We start from the raw sequence: 19,461 nt of genomic DNA on the forward strand, positions 1-19,461 counted from the left end.
TTTCTCACTTTAGCACTGTTGTCTCAATTCCAACAAACATAATTTGTAGCGGTGAAAAATCACATTCACATTCGTTTTCATACAAGTATTACGTTATTTTGTAGAAAATTCGTACGATTTTCAATTACAAACTTATAAATGCAGTCAGTAAAACAGTGTACTGACATAGCTACTTAGAAACTTCCTTGAAACATTGACTAGAGCGGTGCAAATATCCGCAAACGTAGAGATCGAACATGTTTCTTGGGTAGCGGGTAGTCCCCTATAGTGGAACTGGTTGACACATTAAATTAATGTCGTCAAAAGACACGGTAAAATAATTTCAGCCAGTATGTTGGCATTGAAATTAAAATCCTCTTTGTTAAAATCGCCTAAAATTAAACTTTTAATAGTCCCCCTCTAACTTTTGAACCACGGGTCCAGTTATAAAAAAAACCGTGAAAATAGGGCTTACTATGCCTAATAAGGCTTACTTACTACTACTAAAGACATTCAATGAAAACTACAGTGGACATGATCAGTTAATCCTTTACTAGGCGAAGGGATATATATTTCCCACATACGGCACTTCAAACATGTGTTCTATTTTCGATGAGTAAGATTGACATTCGATTGTCATTTTTGAACTGTCAGCCTGGAAAAGGGTTAAGCAGTTTTTGAATTAACGCTAAAATCTTCCCTTCATAGTAAAAAGACATACAAAGCGCTGTAAATGTACCTACTACTCCCTTTTCTTTTTAATGTATATGATATAATACTTACTCCGAGCACCCGTGCTACTACGGACGGGTAACTACGGAACCCTACACTGAGCATGACCCTCACTTTATAATTACCAATCAACATCATATCCTTATAGTAGCAGGAACTACCTTAGTTATGATGAAGTTGTAATACTGGTTGCTATTTTCACTATGTTTGCAAACTTAAGAAAATGTAACAATTAAGTACCTTAAATTATAATACGTGAATGAAGAAAACCGTTATATGTTAATTAATGATAATTGCAAACTAATGTGTTATACGGTATAACTTATACCTAACTGTTCTTGGATTCACAGGCGCTAAAACCGTGAAACACGTATTTTACTAGATACCTACTTAGCTACAGTCACGCTCCGCCATTGTTGAGCCATTTAGGGTCCTACGTAAATTGGTTGTTTAATACTTACACTATGAAATGTCCAATTTAGCTAGAACCCTAAATGGCTCAACAATGGCGGAGCGTGATGGTACAAAAATTTTGAGATTGAAGCACATGTCACCAAAAGTAAGCCAATAGGTTTTCTTAAACATGACCTACCTTACTTACAACTTTACTTACTTAAATAATACTTGCAAAAAAGTTTATGAGTAGGGGGCTGTCCATAAATTACGTCATCTATTTTTGACGATTTTTGACCCTCCCCCCCTCTAAAATAGCTATGAATAGCCCCTAGGTGACCTAACGTACCTACTTTTTAATCTATTGCTAAAACATGCAATATTATCATAACAAACGTTTTATTTCATTTTTATTCGCCATAAACATAAGTAAGTATCAAAATAATCAAATTATCAACGACGTCTTCGTTAACGATCTCAAGTAAACAAGTTTATTTTCCTCAAAGCAGGCAGTCGAGCGCGGTCCGTCGACGCTCCACCCGCCATCTTGGTCGATATTAAAATCTAGTCAAAACATTTACTTTTAACTGTTATGAGGTGAGTGAACTTTTATAAAATAACTTTAACTTGTCATAAACGTGTTTATTAAAAATCTTTTAGGGATAGTAACTATGCGTTGTTGAATTGTTTTTTTAATTTATTTGTTATAGCAATTTATTAGAACCTGTTGGTCGAGTTTGTGACGAGTTCAAGAAAGCCCCATATACCCTTGAACTTTGCTGTACATTAATTGCTTTTATTATCATATCAAGTTCGAGGAATTCTGTAGACTTTTCTTCGCGAGTAAACTCATTTTCCTAGCTCAAATTGCAAACCTATAAATACGTATATATATAATATATATATTCAGAAAACTTTATAGGTAGGTATTGCTTATATATACGGTTAATAGATCAGTAATTAGCTGTCGTTACCAAACATCGACTTATGTAAAAAGTGGCACAATACGTCGTATAGAATTATAGATAGACTTTTCAATAATTTGACGACATTTATAATGCAGGCTAGTTTTTTTCACCAGCCATTTTATTGAGCCATACTGTACAACTTTTATCGTGGGACTAATGCCGAAATCACGAAAAAAAAATTGGCCGTCCCATAGAAATCAGCGGCAACACACCAGCCGGAATGTACGAAACAACCACATTTTTTTACAGACAGTCATTTAATTGAAAAATAGAAGTGCTTGAGTAGAAAAAATATTTTCAGATCACCTATTCGAAAAAGGGATTTGTGATCCCTACTGGATAAAAGTGTCATTTTTTCCCTCCTAGGAGAGATAAAGTGACACTTTTCTGTTCTAGGACACGATTTTTTAATTTTATGCATACCTACTATTGTTTTAGCTTAAATAATATTTCGAACCATCATAATTTCCTCGTAGGTGATGTGAAAAGCAATATGTGTCATATCATATGGTAGCATAATTATTTCCACCTTGGTAACCTACCACTTGAATCCCTCACTACGCTCAGGGTTCCCTTTTAGAATCCTTCGCTTCGTTCAGGATTCAATATACGCCCACGCCGTAAATATATCATTTTGCTCCTTTGTGACACAATCTACTATTTCCTTTGGCTTTGGTGTTGATGTTTCTTGGAATTAAGTATAAATTAAAAGTCATTTTTGTGACATTGGGTTTTCCTAATAAAATATCGATGCGCGAGAAGTTATTAAATCCATTAATCGTCTCACATGACCTTAATTTAATTCATTGATAACCTTTACTTGATCATTGTACCCTCACGAGATGCCAACTTTTATAGAAATAAAATAAGCGTTAAATTAAATAAATATAACCTATGAGATGTTACCCACAAGAGTGTGGCAAAGTAATTTCATGCAAATCGTGAGAATTTATGTTGTGTTGTTTAGTTTAGTTTAGAATAATTTACGAGTGCATTATCAACATAGTATGAGTTTTGTGAGTACATACTAGCACTAAATAAGGCCCATCGTTTTTTATTATTATTTTTGTAAAATATGTCAGGTACTTACTGTTTTGTCCATAGTAACATAGTACTCACATAGTACAAAATTTGGACTCATTCACACTTATAAAAATATGATGTTAGAAGTTAGCAAGCCTAAGAAATCGGGCCTTTAAAGTACTATATTTGGATGGTTTTTCCGTAACTAAAAAATAGCATCTATATAAACACAGAAGAAATAATAGTACTACCGTACAGAAAGGACACTTCCTACAAACCCGAAGTTTGACAGCGGTTCAGGGTCGAATTATGCTATCCCTTTCTCCCTATATCCCCTCCGGCTATTTAGGGTTGTCAAAATTCAAGTGATTATCTGATCTGTGGTCGTGCATGCAAAAGGAAGTCAAGTGGTGCCAACCCTAATAATTGCTCGGAGCAATGCTGAGCCGAACGGAGCCGAGTTCGACCGAAGTCAGGAGTGTCTCCCCACTGATATAAATACCTGCGTTCAACTTACAGGTACTCATTTATCTTGGTGCTGCTGTGCCTGTCTTGGGCGAGAGGTCAGAACATCACCGATGAAGAGAGGAAGCGTTTTGAGGTCCTCTTCGGGACCAATGTCACCGATGACCGTGATGGCGACGTTGACCTTACGCCGGGCAAAGGTAAGCTTCAGCACAGAAGCAACGAGGTATAGTTAAAGAATTTAATTCCCGACCCATTTCGTACCTTGTCATAGTGACAATCAATATAAAAGTCGCTAGAGATCTCATATTATTGTCATTATGACAAAGTACAAAATGGGTAGAAAATAAAATTCTTTGGCTCTGTAAATAGGTAGGTACATGGTCTAATAAAACATGGTCTTCTATTCCCAGAGTGACACGGGCCTACGTCACAATAACATTGCCACTTTATTTCAACATAACATGTTACATGGGTACATTATACCTATGGTTAATAAGTTAAAATATTTCTTTATAATATTATAATTTTAATTTATATGTATTTTATCTTAAATTTTACAATAAAGGATGACTCACGTTAGACAGGGCCGTGTCCGGGCCGGAGCTTCCGGGGCTTACTTTTCTATGACATGATTGGTGATCACGTGATGCTTTCCATAGAAAACGATGCGCCGGAAGCTCCGGCCCGGAAACGGCCCGGTCTAACGTGAGTCATCCTTTACACGTCATTTTTAATTATTCGTTAGCAATATCTTCCGATTCACGAAAGAAATTTCAGACGTTCGGGTAATTCTGTTTACATTACTGGCAACACAGGATAGCGCTGTCACATTTGACAATTCGGATCTAGATAACTTCATGCCCTGACCGTCATCCTTGTCGAACGCGTGTTAATTGTTATTTCCTTCTCGCTCAGTGTCAGCAGTCGCAGTGTTTTCCAAACTTTTCACGTCGTAAGCTTGGTAATTAATGTGTAACTGTGAATTAGTTTTTCAAACGTTTGTCTTGTATAGATAAATAAAGTTTAATTTAATACATTAGATTGGTTTTATTTTACTATGTTTCTACATGAATAACTTAAAATTAATGCCGTTAAAATAATTTTCACCGTTGGTTAAAATTCTCCCACATTTTAAAGTTTGAGAACCTGTAAACAGCATGATGACGTAGGCCCGTGTCAGTTAGGTCATACGCGAATCTCGGAATAGAGTACCAGGCGGAGTATATTATTATACCATGGGTACCACATTTCTTCTGTCGACAATGGTTACCTAAAGTTAATGGCTATGAAGTATACAGAAAAGAACAGTTAAAAATTAATTTTACTCTCGTCTCTACGGGTTCCGTGTCCTGTAATTATTACCTTAATTTACCTCTATTTAGGTAGGTACTTACGGATACAATACCTACGACAATAACATTTTTTTTGACACAAATAGGTAGTCAAAGATGTCATCCCAACTAGCAAAATAGTCGTATAAGAATTGATTTACTCAGCCTGTAATCGTATAACAGCCGAGTTACGGTTGTTGAAGCACCAATATATGTCAACTCTCTAATACGTAGCGAGTAGTAAACTTTCATTTGAACCTTTAAAAAGTGTTAGGATTAAAAAATATGCTACACCATCCGAGCATATTTTTTAATCCTAACAATTTTTAATCCTTTTTGCCTACCTTAACGTGTGTTAAAGGGCCGATAAATGCTGCTGTGTGACCTCCTTTTTAGGGCTTGCAATTTTCCGGAAATACTCATAAAAATACCCACGATCCTCGTTACAATTTAACAGTGTTGCCAGACTCTTGGGTCATAAGTTATACATAAAACACCGGCCAAGTGCAGCCAAGTCATAAAAGCATAGAAGGTAGGATCGTATAGAAGTGGTATACGCGTGCCTCCGTGAGGGACAAAACATACGCAAATACGACACTGTGATTGGTCGAATTTATTTGTTGCCCACCATTATCCATACTAAAAAAAAGGTGGGGAACAAAAAATATGTGAGACTGTGATAAGGACAAACAATAATAGCGCTTTCTCTGCTACTCCTACTGAACGATACGTAAGACTATCCCGTTCTGTCAGTTATCCCCACCACTCATGCCCAATCCAGTTTAATACTAGATTCATGCATAAGCCTAAGCGCACCACGATTGCACAAATCACAATTTTAAAATTGTGATTTGTCACATTTTTCCGCGACTGCTCGCGACGCGATTGTCGCAAAGTGAGTTGCGGCATACGGAGTTGTATGGTCCCGCGCGCACTGCGATAATAAAATCGCACCCGGACCTCAGTCGGCATATCGCTCTCCAAGCGTCAACATGTCGGAACCTGCTGCTGAAGACGCTAGATGTTGACCATTTAATTATGAAAATAGAAGGAGATCACCTTTGTGGTATATATGTGACTTTGACAGTGACTTTTCTGCGATATATTACAGCGCGATTCTAAAATCGTGTCGCAAAAACTAAAATCGTGGTGCGCGCTTAGGCTAAAAGTTATGCACATTGTCCCACATGTCACGGACGAGGGCCAAAATTTCGAAAAATGTGACTTTAGAGGCCATCTGGCAACACTGCAATTAAATATATCTCTTCAGTGCCTTCCACACCGTCCAGGGGACCAGAAATCAGTCCAGCAGAGAGGGAGCGTCTGGAAGCCTTATATGGCAAGCCGGACATTACCAATGGTGAGAATCATGGCAGCTTCTGTGTACAGTCACCTTCAATAATAATGCACAATGAAATAACGCAAAAATATATCTCATGGCATGCGATATGCAAGTATCACATATGGTTGTATTTAGATACCTACCTGATGACATAAATATTTTTGTCGCATTTTCCTTAATATCGCCACATATCGCAATCTAAAGCGACGCACCCCTAAATGCGATAACCAACTCTGTAAAGAATTAAGTGCTGATGCTAATGCTTCTGTAGGTATCTGTAAGGCCCCATTCGCACGACAGCTTAAAAAGCGTTGCGTTAAAACCCGACGTTGGCGCTTTTTTACCGTTTCCAATATTTGTGTTCATATGAACGCTTAAAAATCACTTGTGAGTCGTACTGCCACGTACGCATCTCAGCAAAGCCATACTTTATTTGCTATTACGACGTATTATTTGAATATAGCTTGAATATTTCAGGAATTTGTAAGCATAAGTTGACATTTTTAAGGTGAAACTAATAATAATCTTGACGATTGACACCAAAAATTGACACATGACAGCCAACTGACAGCAGCGCCGGCGCTTTTTCAACGCTTGTGAGAACAGATACACGGATTTCCGTATGGTCTATTCAATTTGACGCCAACGCTCAACGCCGAAAATCGAACAGTGCTCGATAAAAAAGCGCCGCGCTTAAAAACCGCCTTCGTGTGAATACATACATGGTTATCCATTTGTGTCATTCAAACGCTTTTTTAACGCGCGTTGAAAAAGCTGCCGTGCGAACGGGGCCTAACATTGTGTTATTGGTGTAAAGGCCCCAGTACACAATGGGCCATCGCCGGCCATTCCAAGGGACGCATTTATGCGTTAGAGGGAGCAAATGATATTGCTATCTCATTCTACCGCATGGCTGCGTCCCTTGGAGTGGGCGGCAATGGCCCATTGTGTACTGGGGCCTTAAGATATTTTTGCTTCGTTGTGCAAGATGTGTCAGTTTAGGTGACTGTCCAATCAGATCAGACTTCAAAGCATGAGATCTAAAGTCCTAAGGGGTCATCCATTAATTACATCACACGTTTAGGGGGGGGAGGGGGTCAAGAAAATGTGACATGTTGTGACAAGGGGGAGAGGGGAGTCACAAACTTTGTGACGTCACTTTAACTTCATCAGTAACCAAAATTTTATTTTAATCATTTTATTTACTGTACAGTTCAAAAACAAGTTTTTGGAACGTTAATCGTTTTTATTAGTTTAATTTTTTTTCATAATCAGTTTTGGGTTATAAATTTACTAATATTTTGACAAAAAATTAATAATACTTAATTCGATTTGCCGATTTCGTTGAAAATATGTGACGTCACACCAGGGGGGGAGGGATTTGCCAAATGTGACCAAGTGTGACAAGGAGGGGGGGAAAACCTTGAAATTCGTGTGACATAATTAATGGATGACCCCTAACTAGTGTTAAGGATGACTCCGCTAGACCGGGCCGAGGTCGGGCCGGAGCTTCCGGCGCTTCGTTTTCTAAGGAAAGTACCACGTGATCACCGATCATCCGTCACAGAAAATGACATGTCGGACGCCTCGGCCCGGGCCCGGTCTAGCGTGAGTCATCCTTTAATTGTTCTCTCGCTCCAAGTTGCCATATAACATTAACCCTCTCGCACTAAACTAAAATAGTTATTTACGATACAAGTGCGGAAATCGCATTCACACGTGTATCGTACAACGTTTTACAGTACATATGGCCCTTTAAACTTTTGACATACGCACTAGTGCGGGAAAATAGGACCATATGTACTGTAAAAATATTGTGTGAATAGCGTGACTAGGCATTTGCAGCGCATGTATACACATAGGATGCACATAGGTAACTAATATTATATGGCTGAAATTAACATCTGATGGCGACAGCTTTAGGATGAAAGTGATTCCCAATGGTGGTCGGGCTTTATCGTGCTTATAAAGGTTTAAAACGAATGTTGTGTTTAATAAATATCGTATTAACATAGTGGACCACCCCACACTAGCGTCTCCCGAGCGTCTAGTCAACTCTATGGCTGGTATGATGCCATTTTCCATTGCGATTATTTAGACGCCGACGCTCAAAAGACGCTATAGTGTGGGGTGGAATTTAGACGTAGTACCTACTTACTTGCTAGTTAGATAATAATGCTAGTTGAATTCGAATTAAGTACAAGATTGAGATATTCTATATGGAATTTAGTTTGTTCCTACGTCATCTGGTATACCTACTCGTAAAACAAAAAGATTATCAGACTGATCGATGATGGTTCGTTAGGTCTTAATTTCAGACCAAATGCAATGCGCCTAATGCCGCAATGCTGGTCACTCACAATCGCCGAATAGGAAATAGGTACGCGAAATCGCGAAACTAGAGAAATAAAACAAAATAGATCATGTTGCAGGTCCATCTGCCCTAATTATTCCAAATTAATTCGCTTCCAGACAACAGCACAGATTGCGAGACGAAGGATGGCAAGGCGGGCGTCTGCGTGCTGCACTACCAATGCAATCCGGAGACCGGCACCGTCAACACGGATGGAAACTCTATAATTGACATAAGGTTAAAGACAGGAGCTGTTGTTCTTCAGACTTGTCCACAAAATACTCAAAGGGTTCTACACTCCCTTATTTAATGCCAGTATTGCCAATTTCAATTCTTAATACCAGAATAAAATAATACATTTGTGGGCTTTTCTGGGTGATGATTAAATAAATGTTCCTTTTTACGCTATATTCCTTTATTTTGGTCTTAAAGTGGAACCCGGGTTTAGCTTGGCTGCCAAATCTCTCGATTTACACGTTAAGTACCTTTGTCAAGCAATGGACATCTTTCAAGTGATACCTACACCTTGTTTAGTTTGTTTTTAAATATCATTATAAATGTCGCTGTTAATAAATAAACTAGCTTCGATTGAACTTGAACAGTTAAACTTTTACAATAATGACTAACTTTTCAACCTATTGTTCTTGTCAGACAACGGGAGTGCCCCCACTACCTGGAGGTCTGCTGTCTCCTGAACCAGAAGCAGGACAAGCCCCCTCCCCCAGTGGTTGAGCAGATGGAGTGCGGCTGGAGCAACCCTGGGGCGCAGGCATTCCGCATCGTCAACGATGGGACCTCGGCCGAGTTCGGAGAGTACCCGTGGATGGTCGCCATACTCAAGTACGTAACTGTCTGTCTTTATAGTAGGATGAGACAATTGAGACATAAGTAATATTAACACAACCATAGAGAAGCAGGGCCCCCACTGCCTGGAGGTGTGCTGTCTCTTGGACCAGAAGTGGGACAAGCCTCCTTCGATGGTGGAGTAGGGGGTATTTTTGCATGCGGAGCGTTTTGCACCCGGAGCGTCCCATTCGTCGGCCTACGCTCGACTCTTTAGCCCGCTCCACACTCGTGCGCGAAGCCGCGAACGCTAGTTCGCAGATCTTCGAAATCGACTCCACACTCGCGTTCGCGTCTTCGCGTCGCGATTCGCGCACGAGTGTGGAGCGGGCTTTTTAGCTTAGCCTTCGGCGCCCGGCATTGGATCGCGCGCAATGTGCCCCGTACCGTACCGTACGTCGGGCTGCGCCTATTTATTAACCATCATCATTCTATTACTTTTCTTATTTTAGCGCTCTGTTTTCAGACGATCTGACGGCAACACGGCATGGTCCCAGAGCGACTACATGGGCGGCGGCTCCATCATACATCCGCAGGTTGTGCTCACGGGGGCTCATAAAGTTGACGGGAAAGAGGCCGAGGAGGTATGTCTGTTTCAATAGATCCATTTCCATCCTAAACCAATTTATTCAATGACCAGTGTACATTTCATTCGATAACGTGACGTGGCGTACGCGTTTGCGTTAAGTGTCATTTTGTATGGGATTTAAAATTTCCAAAACGTCCCGCTTGGCGCGCTGTTCAAAATCCCATACAAAAATAGACATAACAAAAACGCTCGTCACGCTATCGTGATACACTAGAGGTTCTGAGCAAAATCCATAACGCTGCCTGCCAAAGAATTGTTATCACGCGGAGTGGACAAGGGATGTGGAATACAACCTCTGGACTGTAAGCAGGTAATAGAAGTACCTACTTATAGAAACAGGTAGGTACAAGGTCTCCGTGCACTCTAAAGAAGGCAGAAACTTGAAAACCTTGACAGGTTTCGTGGAGGAACTTGGGTGGTGAGAGTACCGAGTAGTGCTGGACTCATCTTTCACTCAAAATAGGCACAATAGCTGTCGATTTGCGGAAAATGTCCAGTAAAACTATCTGAACTTCTTCTTCCGGCCTTGTTTCATTTCTAATTGGGGTAGGCTCTCCTAATCCTCCTTCTCCAGAGATATCGTTTCTGGGTCGTCGCTGGATCTAAATTGTTTTTTTTTTGCTTTGGTTATTGTAGAGATCCTTATTTTTATTAACTGACAATAAACTAGTAACACTAACGACGGAATGTTCGTGTTTTTAGATAAAATGCCGTGCCGGCGAATGGGACACGCAGACGAACAAGGAGATCTACCCGCACCAGGAGCGCAACGTTAAGAAGATCGTGAAACATACCGACTACTACCGACGTAAGTGTTCAACACTGAATAACCTTCCTCCTTATTTTCGTAAAAACGGGTGAAGGAGTCCGGACAGTGGGGAAACACTTCGGGCATACTCGGCTCCGATCGGCTCAGCAGTGCTCCGAGCAATTATAGAGTTGGCACCACTTGAAGACCTTTTGCGTGCACGACCACAGATAAGATGATAATCACTTTAATTTTGACAACCCTAAATAGCCGAAAGGGATAGTGCCAAACATTAGAAAGGGATAGCATGATTCGTCCCTGATTCGCTGTCAAACTTCGGTTTTGTACATGAATCTAGTATTTTAACTGGATAAGGCATGTTGGGTGGTGGATATGAGCGAACGGGATAGTCTTAAGCCCCCTCCAGACTATGCGCGTGAATCGCGGGCGAAGCCGCGAATGCGAGTGTGGAGTCGATTTCGCTGTCTGCGAAAATCGACGCCACACTCACGTTCGCGGCTTCGCGCCGCGATTCGCGCACGAGTGAGGAGGGGGCTTTATATATCTTTCAGTAGGAGTAGCAGCGAAAGCGCTATTATTGTTTGTCCTTGTCACAGTCTCACATATTTTTTGTTCCCCACCATCAATTTAGTATTGGGTTATGGTGGGCAACAAATAAATTCGACCAATCATAGTGTCGCATTGCGTATATTTTGTCCCTCACGGAGGCACGCGTATACCACTTCTATAGGATCCTACCTTCTATGGTTTTGTAGGAAGTGTCCTTTCTGTACGGTAGTCTCTATAGTACGGAGCCGCTTTTGGCAGCTGATCCTAAGACTTGAATAACAATGAAAAGATAGAAGTGTAATAAATCTTATCTTTCTACCCTCCCTTTCTGTCTGAACCGTTATACTAATTTGAACTATTTCTCCGCAGCGTCAGTATACAACAGCGTAGCCCTCCTAATCCTGGACTCGCCGTACGCGCTGGGCAACGCGCCGCACATCGGCGTGGCCTGCCTCGCCCCGCACGCCCCTCCCGCCGGCGCGCGCTGCCAGAGCATGGGTTGGGGCAAGGAGTTTAACGACAAGGAAAAATATGCTGTGGTGCTCAAGAAGGTAAGGGACGGGTATAGTAACACGTTACATCGTCGCTGATTCAACGTGGGTAGGCCCAGATTCCACGCAAACATAACTTTCCAGTTTGAGGTTCTCTGGACTCTCTGGAGGATCTTTGGACATTGTCACGATGATTGCATTGTGAGGGCTTCCACACAAATGACGATTCAATACACGTACCAAAGTATTAGGTAGGTTGTCCACATTACGGATACTTCACTAAAAATCAGACACGCAACGCAACTGACGCTGCAGTACCTACCGGAAAACTTTGGCCATACAAAATACTGTCTAGCTTGCATAGAAGGTAGGATCCTATAGAAGTGGAATACGCGTGCCTCCGTGAGGGACAAAACATACGCAATGCGACACTATGATTGGTCGAATTTATTTCTTTCCCACCATAATCCATACTAAATTTACGGTGGGGAAGAAATAAAATATGAGACTGTGACAAGGACAAACAATAATAGCTCTTTCGCTGCTACTCCTACTGAAAGATACAAGACTATCCAGCCGGCCTAGCCAAGGTTACAATCGCTATCGCTTCGACAACGAAAAGCATTATGTCTCTCTATCACTCTTCCATATTAGCGCGACAGTGACAGTTGCGTTTCGATCGCTACGGAGCGTAAGCGATTGGCATCTTGGCTACGCGGCCTGTTCGGTCACTTCCCCCCACCTTTCATGCCAGATCCCGTTATCTAGCCTTAACTTTCTTAACCTAATCTAGCTTCATGCTTGCTTGCGTAGCAGTTTTTAGAGCGCAGTTTCCTAGATAGCGGGAAATGGACCTACCAAGTCCCTACTGGTACTTAAAAAGACAGGGATTTCATTCATTGCAATTATTAATGTTACCAATACTTTCAGGTGGAACTCCCTTGGGTCCCTCGCGACAAATGCCAGAAGGAGCTGAGAAAGACTCGCCTCGGCTCCCACTTCGTGCTGCACCCCTCGCTGACGTGCGCGGGGGGCGAGGCGGGCAAGGACACCTGCGGGGGCGACGGGGGGTCCTCCCTCGTGTGTCCTATAGGGGTAAGTTGAGACACTCGCTTAGCAAGGGCTGCGTGCTGCACTGAGTGTGTCCTACTTATATTTAAGGGCAAGTGTAATGCGCATTTGTTTTCTTTGTCTCTGCTGATCAGCACAGGCCTGGGATTGAGCTACGATTGCCCAATGGAGGTGGACACTTTTTACAAGTTTTTACTTAACTTGACAATGCATGTATGCTGGGGTCAAATCTTGCAAGCTAAATTTAGACCCACTTCCCATTATTCATCCCATGATTGAGCTGAAACTTCACATACATAACTTAAGTTGAATGACAATGTAATATTATGGTACGTCGAGCTGATCTGATGATGGAGACAGGAGGTGGCCATAGGAATGATAGCAATTCTGTGATGAATAACGCTACCTAATTCTGTTTGGGTTTGTTCAAATTGCCTTGATGAGTACTAATTGACTTTACAAAGTAGGTACAGTTAGCGATAAAGATTGAATCATAAAATGAAATTCATGACAAAAACTTATAGTAGAACCATGTTTCTCCGCCGCTCATAAGTTTTCGCACGCGCATCAGCTCTTGAGCGTGATTGTTTTCTGGCAGGTGCTGACTGCTGAGAATATATATCATAATGATTTTCTAAGGTTCTGCAAGAAGATGAATGAACTATATGTATATATGTATGTATGTATGAACTATGTGTGTGTGTTTTATTTCAGAACGTGGATCCGAAGCAGGATTCCCTCCGTTTCGCGATCTACGGCATGGTGGCGTGGGGCATCGGCTGCGGCGACGCAGTGCCTGGAGTCTACGTCAACGTGCCGCAGTTCTACGACTGGATTGGGGAGAAAATGGCCGCCGAGGGCTTATCAACAGACTCTTATACCTTCAAGCTATAGACTACATCGGCTGCGGAGACGTGCCCGGCGTAAGGTGGTGGTACTGGTGCTCGACGCGGTCCCAGTACATGTCATCTTGAAACTTAAGTCATTGTCAAAAGAGGTGACAGCACGGTGTCATCTATTGGGCATTAGCATGTCGAGCACTAGTACCACCACCTTATACAGTCAGCAAAACTATTAGCTTAGCATCGCAATCTTTAGTTTTGATGACTGTATCGACTGTACAGTCACCGTAATAATATGTAACTCTTCGAATGCCGCAAAAATATCTGACACGATCTTATTTGTAGAGCATTAAGAGTGTGTCACATATTTTTGCGGCCTTCGAAGAGTAACATGTTATTGCAGGTGAATGTACGTCAATGTGCCCCAGTTTTACGACTGGAGCGGAGAGAGAATGGCCGCCGAGGGCTTATCAACCGACTCTTATACCTTAAAGTTGCGGAGGCATGCTCGGCGTGTACGTTAACGTGCAGTTCTATCCTCCTAAGGCCCAAGGTCCTACCTATAGTACTTATTCAGTTCAATGAAATTTAAATCATATTCGACTGCAACAGAGTTGCTTTTGCTTTGTTTCGTTCAGATTTTAAACAACGCAATGTCTCTATTTCCTACGCTAAAGGTTCAAATTTCTGTGGCATGCATTTTTCATTTGTATGGCTGGGTCTTAGGAGGCTATGACTGTCGAGGGCTTGTCCACCGGGACTTAGACCTTTAAGTTGTAGGCTTGACTATTAAGGTAGGCCTGTGCACACTGGATGCATCGTGCGTTGTATTATACAGATTCTTTTGGGAAACGGCAGACCGTTTGCGTGAAGTGTGCGGCTCCAACATTTTAGCACACGTGCACGTCTACGCACACGCAGCCCATGTGCTCTGTGCTGGGCTTTAACCTTTTCGACGGCGTGTCAAACACAAAATCTCTCACTTGGACCTTGGACGCCACGTCACAGAAGTGTCAAAACTGAAATTGAACTTTATGCATATGCACGTAGGTCTATGTTGCTCTGTGGTCTGTGACGGCTTAATCCGTCTTTAGCGTTGCACCTACGGTGCGGATATATCCGTCATTGGCGTCAAAAAGGTTAATCCGCTTGCATATCAGTTGACTTGCCTATCTGACCAGTCAAAGAGAGTTGGATCAGTTAATTACAATATTTTCATACTAAATTTCTTCTAAAGCGGTTCAGCGACTTAAGCGTAAAGAGGTAACTGACTGACAGGCAGACAGAGTTATTTATGAAACTCGCCCCTTTCCAATGTTTAGATTCTAAAACCATATTTAAGGTTGGGTGACTTTCTTGTGGGACCAATATATGTCTGTAAAGGGTCTATCATTGGGTGATTTACCCCATTTGAGGATTGTGTTTTATACACAGTAGGGTGTGTGTATATGTATACAGGGTTACTTTTTTACCAGTACAATAAATCAACATACGTAATTGTTGCCAATAATAAAAAATACCAGCATTCTTTGTTACTACTATTTGGGAACAAAAAAACAAAAATACCAATGCCCGAACTTATCCGCTAAAGTACTAGAAAATGTGGATGCCTTACGCATCAATTAGCAAACGCACGAACTGGCAACTGTTTGTTTACGTCATCGCGCGCGATTTAGCGAGCGGCGGCGGCACACGTATTGACATAAAAAAATACTACTTGATCCCAATTCTTCCTTCATACTTGCACGGGCTTAGGACCGTCAAAATGAAGATGTTGCTTTGTGTGAAGTATGACAAAAGGTCTCGAAATCTGATAAAATTACGAAGTAAGTCTGCAACATTTTTCATTGAGGCGTATTTAAAAAATTGGAATCAACTATGTACAATGATTGAAATCTACCCTACATACCTAATTAATGGAGTCCATTTCTCGTACTAATTCACATACTTAAGTAAATGTTCAAAATGCTGTCCGTGGTTTTGTAAACAAAGCCGTGCCCGTTTTTGTACGTTTGCTTCGATTCTTTCCAAGTAATTTTCACGTTTAATTTCGTCAAACGCACTGTCTTATCGGTCAAAGGGTTGCACCAGGCCTCCGTCACACGCTCAAGGCCACGCGCTATATGCCTACCGCTCGGCGTATCGTCGACGATACAACCGACAGAGGGCCGCCGAACGCCCGCCTCAGCGCTCGCACCGCATTGCACCGCGCGTTTCCCGCGCTTATGCTTCGAAATGCCGAAACCACGTAATTATTGTGCAGTAGATGGATGAAAAAGTCAAAAAAACAAAGGAAAAAGCCTATAATAAAAATTCATCTTTTTATGGCGGGCTAAAGGTCCCACCTGAAAGTTTAATAATTACAGTGAAACCTGGTTAAGTGGAACCTGGATAAGTGAGAAACCTCTCTATAGCTGGGACTCATGGTGCGGTCCCGACACTTTAGCACTGAATTACCTCTGTTAGTGAGATAAAACGAACCTCTATAACTGGGATTAGTTGTTGTGATTTTATAGTCACATTTACCTCTATAATTGAGACAGAGAGTGTATTTTACCTCTTTTACTGAGACTATATTTATAAGATTACATTTTCCTAATTGTTTTTATAGAATTTTATACGAATTACCTCTGTATCTGAGATAACGTCAAATTATGACCTCTCTAACTTGGACTTTATTGATCTATTTCCGTATTCTTACTAACTCTTAGTCTATCCACAAATTCCGCATTTGCTTAATTGTGTCTAAACGACTACAAGTTTCATTTAGTTACTTTATGTAGTTAAAACTATCGAAACGAAAGCTGAAATCTTGATAAGTAACAAGAATAAACAAATTTTCATTTAATAAATTTCTATGACGCAATGAAGTCCGTATCAAATTTAATTGAAAAAATCTATCCTTTGGAAAATCATTCAAAATAAATTCAAAGAAATATTTAAACAGACTTAAAAAATATTTAGGGACAAGGATTATTTTACCTAAACATTTAAAGTTAATTACAAAATACCTTATTAACCACCTCTATAACTGAGATATATCCTCTATTCTCACCTCTATTAATGGGACCCTCCGTAAATGAGACAGAAATTTATTTGTACCTGGTTAACTGAGAGCCTGGGTAAGTGGAATACCTCTTTAAGTGAGACAAATCTGCTCGTCCCTTGAAGTCTCACTTATCCAGGTTTCACTGTATATTGAAGGGTTAGAAAAAGTATTTTTAAATAACTTTGACGACGTAATAATTAATCGGCCTGGTAGCACCGTATTACAACTTTTAAAAACCGTTGATTGTCCGTTGCTTTGCTCCTGATTATTTATTAAAATTATTTACGCGATTTAGGATATTTTCAACTACTTATTAAATTTTAATAACAGAGAATTCCGAGAAGTGAAAAAATTATAAATCATTATATATTAAAACTAAAACATATTTGATTCGCAACATTCGTTTTATTACAATAATCATCATAGGTAGGGTAGCTACAACCCTAGCGCATTCTTACGATGACGCGTTGGCACGTGACTCGAACGGCGGGTAACACAGTCTCGACTCTTTGTGCGCGTAATTATGGTACATTTGTTCTTGTCCTGAGCAGCAGGTATTATTATTAAGGTTCTGTAGGCTATTATAGCGTAGGTATTTTTGCTTTTGTTTGGGAATGAAGTATCTGTTACGTAGTAACTATTTATTAATCTGTGGTTGCACTTTGCATTCGCAGTTTCCCGGATGCTTTGTTGTTGATGGTTATTTGTAAGATAAGTGAGAGTTAAATAAAACGGGAACAAATAACACAAACGTATTTTTGAAGGAAATCAAGAAGTGACGTGACAACACATGTCAGTAAGAACAGAAAAATAAAACCTATCTAATGAGGTTGCGTTCTTAGTCTCCAACAGTTGTCAAATCGTGCGCCGCCGGCCGCTCGCCCCGCCCCGCCCCTTTTACCTCATACCGTTGACACCTTGTAATTAGTGCAACCAGAAGTTACTAAATTGGTGAAGGATAAATTAATTGATGCGAAATAAAAAAAAAAAATTTTTTTATTTGTGCAATGTGATCTATTATCGATACCAATGATGTGGTAAAATTTATTGTACCGGTAAAAAAGTAACCCTGTATAAGAAATAAATAAATTAATTAATACTCCATCTCATAGGTTAGAAAATATTGGATAACCAGTGCGAATGGTTAAAATTTAATTTAATTGACGAAGAAAACATGAATGTTACTAAAAAAAGATTACTATGTATTTTTATGAAACAGAATATACTTAAATAAATAGTCACAAAAATGTTTGCTTATAGTGTAAATAACATTATTTGCGGTATTTGACACATTATGACTGACGTATATAGAGATGTAACTAACGCAAATCGATTGTCACAGCAAGCGATTACGATTGGATGGCACGTAGACTGAGGTATCGAATTGTGACGTATAATAAATTTTTATTTGAGATTTAAATAAAGCTAGAATTATATGGTTTTCCCGCAAGCTACCGGTCGGTCGGTGTATTTAATACACCGACCGAGTAGGTCGCACCCATTGTCAAAATTGAAACTAACTGGGGATCTATTTTAAAGTTTATTTATGTTATTTCTGTGTCAAATTTGTTGTCTGTTAAGTGACGATAAATATATCCATATTTACAGTTAATTATCCACCTTTTCCTTATTTTTATTAAAAGAAAAATGAAAAATTCATATCGATTTACTTAAACGACTACCGATTCATAACGGTGGTGTCCGGCCAACCCTAAAATTAAAAAAAAAAGACGTAGAACGTAAACGTTCGCAGTGCAGTTGTTTTCCTTTGTGATTTCGATGTGCAAAACATTTTACGTAGTATTGCTGTTGTGAGTGACAGACGTCAAATACCGCAAATAATGTTATTTACACTATAACTCTTCCTGTCTATAGGGAATATTACGCAAAACTCTGCGTACGGGGCGCCACTACCACTATCCATCACAATCTGGGGGTCTGCCGCGAAACAAGAAAACCGAACCTTCCTTTTTGGGGTTCCGTACCCAAAGGGTAAAAACGGGGCCCTATTACTAAGACTCCACTGTTCGGCTGTCTGTCTGTAACCAGGCTGTATCTTATGAACCGTGATAGCTAGACAGTCCGACTCGCGCTTGGCCGGTTTTTTGTTTACACGCCTTAAGCCCCCTCCAGACTATGCGCGTGAATCGCGGGCGAAGCCGCGAACGCGAGTGTGGAGTCGATTTTCGTAGACAGCGAAATCGACTCCACACTCGCGTTCGCGGCTTCGCCCGCGATTCACGCGGATAGTCTGGAGGGGGCTTTAGGCCCACTTGCACCATCCTACTAACTCGGGGTTAAGCGGTTAAAGCGTTAATCCAGTGACAAATTGTACTGATAACCATGGTAATTCCAGGTTTAACCGGTTAACCCCGGGTTAGTGGAATGGTGCAAGTGGGCCTTAGGGACATTTATCATTAATAAATTGCGTTGTTTTACGAACAGGGCGGATAGACAGGCCAATTTTATTGCCTTCATATGAAGGCATTAGGCTAATGCTATTTGGATATATTATGATGGTAATAAAACTTGCCTAAATTATAAGTCATGGTCATGGGCTGTTCCCATAAAGATAAATATTACGGGTCATAATAAAGACGACCTTTTTATTGGGGTCATTTCCCACCACCTCCTTATGGTCTTTTCTGGCTCACGCCGTACAGACCGAA

At 40.7% G+C, this 19,461-nt stretch overlaps 1 protein-coding gene across 2 annotated transcripts; it reads left to right on the plus strand.

The window, feature by feature from the left end:
- Positions 1-1,603: 1,603 nt before the first annotated feature.
- LOC134803327 (phenoloxidase-activating factor 2-like) lies at positions 1,604-18,039 on the plus strand. Of its 2 annotated transcripts, XM_063776120.1 has the most exons (11): positions 1,604-1,701; positions 3,615-3,760; positions 6,165-6,254; positions 8,709-8,826; positions 9,241-9,429; positions 9,899-10,016; positions 10,724-10,829; positions 11,709-11,890; positions 12,761-12,925; positions 13,616-15,202; positions 17,871-18,039. In XM_063776120.1, exons 1-10 carry the CDS (start codon positions 1,697-1,699, stop codon positions 13,793-13,795), a joined length of 1,299 nt encoding a protein of 432 aa, XP_063632190.1. In that variant the 5' UTR covers positions 1,604-1,696; the 3' UTR covers positions 13,796-15,202; positions 17,871-18,039. The 2 variants fall into 2 exon arrangements, with proteins under 2 accessions (XP_063632190.1, XP_063632191.1); XM_063776121.1 differs by lacking the exon at positions 6,165-6,254.
- Positions 18,040-19,461: the final 1,422 nt, after the last annotated feature.

Source organism: Cydia splendana, chromosome 26 (genome assembly GCF_910591565.1).
Source record: "Cydia splendana chromosome 26, ilCydSple1.2, whole genome shotgun sequence".
Lineage (NCBI taxonomy): Eukaryota > Metazoa > Arthropoda > Insecta > Lepidoptera > Tortricidae > Cydia > Cydia splendana.